The sequence below is a fragment of the Magnolia sinica genome, chromosome 6 (assembly GCF_029962835.1).
Source record: "Magnolia sinica isolate HGM2019 chromosome 6, MsV1, whole genome shotgun sequence".
Taxonomy (NCBI): Eukaryota; Viridiplantae; Streptophyta; class Magnoliopsida; order Magnoliales; family Magnoliaceae; genus Magnolia; species Magnolia sinica.
The window spans coordinates 13,498,867-13,502,680 of record NC_080578.1 but is presented as its reverse complement, the minus strand read 5'-3'; the positions used below and the strand labels follow the sequence as shown (position 1 = coordinate 13,502,680).

At 39.1% G+C, this 3,814-nt stretch overlaps 1 protein-coding gene across 1 annotated transcript; it reads left to right on the top strand.

Annotated features, from left to right (window-relative positions):
* Positions 1-435: 435 nt before the first annotated feature.
* Positions 436-1,098, top strand: LOC131249879 (14 kDa proline-rich protein DC2.15-like). The gene has a single exon (XM_058250623.1). It carries the CDS (start codon positions 482-484, stop codon positions 905-907), a length of 426 nt encoding a protein of 141 aa, XP_058106606.1. The 5' UTR covers positions 436-481; the 3' UTR covers positions 908-1,098.
* The last annotated feature ends 2,716 nt before the right edge of the window (positions 1,099-3,814 follow it).

The window sequence follows — 3,814 nt, the reverse complement described above, 5'->3', positions numbered from 1 at the left end:
AGGATAGGTCCCCACCATAGCCGTCCGATCCGAGGTCATGTGATCCAATCTGTCTATATGATGGTCTTATTCTAGATAGGGAATAATCAATAACAGAGCTCTCAAAAGAAATATTTTAACACTCTGATCATTTAACTACTTTGCTGTCTTGATTGTTATTTTTATAAGCCGTGGAAAAGTTAGGATCTTTCAATCTGCAAGATTTTCTAGCCAGCCACCTTCTTCCATGTATCTATTCGAATTAACGGTTTGGATCGACCAACATGGCCGTAACTGAATGGCTATAATTCCGATGTATCATATTCAATACTCTGCGGTGTATTCTAGCAAACCTCCTTTCCTTCTTTCTTTTATTTATTTTCTTCTCATTTTTCCTAACAACTCTCATCTCCAAACTCTATAAATACTCAAAAGCCCACGTCCAATTCCTTCATCCCAAACACATCTACTCCTACTATTATTACTACAAAGGTGTTTGGAGATGGCCTCAAAGACCTCTGCAACAGTTGCTCTTTATCTCTCCGTCAACCTTCTCTTCTTTTCCTTTGCCACTGCTACTAATAGCAGCCCATGCCTTTGTACCAGTTGCTCTTGCAACCCAAATCCAAACCCTAACCCTAACCCTACCCCAACTCCCACACCTTCAAGGGGTACCTGCCCTAGAGATGCACTGAAGCTGGGTGTATGTGCCAATTTGCTAGGGTTGGTGAATGTGGTTGTGGGGTCCCCACCAACACTCCCATGTTGCTCTCTCATCCAAGGGCTCGCCGATCTTGAGGCTGCCCTGTGCCTATGCACTGCCATCAGAGCCAATGTCTTGGGCATCAACCTCAACATTCCGGTTTCCCTAAGCTTGATTTTGAATAACTGTGGGAGTAGGGTCCCAACCGGGTTCGAATGCGCATAACAACCGTTGGATGAGTTTATTCTCTTATTTCCTTACTATTATGCTTTTTAGGTTTTGTTCGGGTGCACTTGAATAAGAAGTCTTCAATAATTTCTACACTTGGAAATGTAATTCTTATGTTAGTATTGAGTGGTAAGGATGTTTGGAGTTGAAATGCATTTCAGTGAAATGAAAATAAGATGATTTTATTATGGTAGAATGAGTTTGTACTGCTACACAACGGGAGTGTTGTGCAATTCTTTAATATTAGAGATTGAAAAGATGAATTGGGGTGCAAGTGCCAGCGTCCCACGCCTCTGAAACTTTGAATCTGTTCATCAGGTGTGTTCCATCGTGAAAATGCTCTGTCCCAATAATCTGCTTCATCCGATTGTCAGCTGGACCATACTGGCTTGTGGAAAATGGATGGTTGAGATAGAATCTCCGGTGCCATGTATTCGACAAATATATGGGCCCTACCTGATGAGTTGAGCAGCGTAAGGTTTGGGACGGAACCAAATCGCGTTAAGCCCCACCCCGTACACGGGTGGCCTCTTCAATTTCTACTCGCGCGAATCGCTTTAGCATTTCTATTATTACTATTGTCATTACTATTGTTGAGATCCTTTCCATAATCTCCTTCAGAAAGATCGCGACTTCTGTCTTATCCGATGTTAAGGTTGTCCAGAAGAAAGCACGTGCAATGAATCTGACCGTGTGATTTCTCGGTCAGAGCTAGTTCTAGATAGGCCCCACTTGGTGAATGGCCTGGATCTCGGATGCATTTCCACATGTGCGAAAAGTAGAATTTCGGATGGCTGCTCTCCCCACCATTACCATTTCGGAAATGGGTATCTTCACCATAATGCATTAATATTGGTACGTACGTTGATAAATCCAAATCACTAATTGATGGATCACATTCATTTGGGGCAATCCGAAAATATATTAAATGGGACATTCAGTTGATGGGCCGGATTGGGTTGGCTGTTCATTTTCTCGACAGCAATGGCTGGGCCAGATTCAATTGACCCATTGAAAAAAATTGGTGGGTTAGATGGTCGAGAATTTTGAATCAGCCCAAGTTTGGGGAATGAATTATCAGAGAAACTTAAAGCCGAAAATAAATGATTGGTCTGCAATCACAGCCACTACGTCATAAAAAATTCAATTTACCTCTTGCTATTCAATGGCACAGATTTATTTATTTATTTTTAAAGAAATGGCCTTAGCCATAGGATCCATTGATCGGGTAAGAAGTACATCCATTCGGGAGGGCCAAACAAAAAGATACGAAGCCTCACCTATCATGTGACAGAATATGGACAAAAAACTGTACAAGAGGAAACAGAAGCAAGAGGAGGACTATGATCTCGTTCCCCTACATGGCTCCAATTCCTACGTTGTCGAGGAGGAGGGCTCCTCTGACTAATCTGGGGAGCTCCAATTCAATGGCACAGATTATCACCAAAGGCATCGGTAAATATGGCAGTAAAGATGTACAAGAATTCTAAAGGACAAAAGGTCACTTGGATTATCATATGGATTGGGAGAGCCTGGTTATGTAGCCCAATCGGCTAATGGTTGGGTCCCATTCTCATCACTTAAGGGTCGTTTATCCATGTATTTGAGGTGATTTCGGGAGATTTTACTGGAAATCCATTGTTTGACATTGTATTTGGAGCTAAATGGATTTGAAGGTATTTAAAATACACTTTTTAAATATATTTTAAAATTTTAAGTTTTTGCTATGATACCGGTATAACCAGAGTAAAATGTCTTTTTTCTTTTTTTCTTTTCCTTTCTAAATGCCAAAGAGTCACATTTGTAACATAGATGTCACTTGGCAACTAATCCATTGTACATGTGGCACATGGATGATATCTCAAATAAATTCGATTATTGGCTGTAACACTAAAAATCAAGAAAGATCTAAACTCTCCGAATGTTAACCATTTAAATGAATATTAAAAATGACATTGAGTTGCTTGTTTGAGATCCTTATGTTTGTGGCCCACTTAAAGCTTAGAATTTCTTTTCTTTTTTTTTTTGGCTAGAATATTTTTAAGGAAAATATTTTATTCACAAGGAAGAAAGGAAAATACAAGCAGAAAATACATTTGAGCATCCCAAAAAACCACAAACCCGGATGGGATGCTTATCATATTTTTTAATATATATATATATATATATATATATATATATATATATATATATATATATATATATATATATATATATATATATATATATATATATATATATCGATTAGCTTATTACAATCATTGTATCAAATATCACATATGCAAGCTAATTTGGGAAATTAAAACTAATTTAGTTAATCAAATTTAGGTCCTATAACTAGTATAAAGAATTTCAAATACAAGCCCCTAAGCGGGGGTTTTAGATTCTAATGCATTCCAACTACAAGTTGAGATTTTGAATCATCTTGATGCCGGTGTAATTGTGATTTGGATTCAAATGCAATCCAAGGAACCTTAAGGTGGGTGTACTCCCCCAAGATGTCCTTTCATTTTCCTAGGGTTCACAACTTTCTAAGTGGCTCATTCATTTTCCAATACATTCTTATATTTGTGATTTGGCATATCTCATTGATTTCATTTTAGAACAAGCAGGCCCACAAGTGATTGCCAAAGGTTGGCCCCACGTGGCCCACTTCCGATAATGACTTCCCACCCTTCGGTCAATTTTTAAATCATCTCCAGAAATTGAATGTATATTGTTACGGGAAGATCAGAGACGTTTCAACTTCGAAGCCCGAGGTTATTCCGAGTCGACTTGAGACACAAGATTAAGCTCAGAGTCATGAGGATAGGAGAGAAATGGACTTCCAATTCAACATCAGTTACGCCTTCGCTCTGAGGCCCTAGGTGGAATGATTCGGGGTCGGGGCTTGGGATTCAGAGC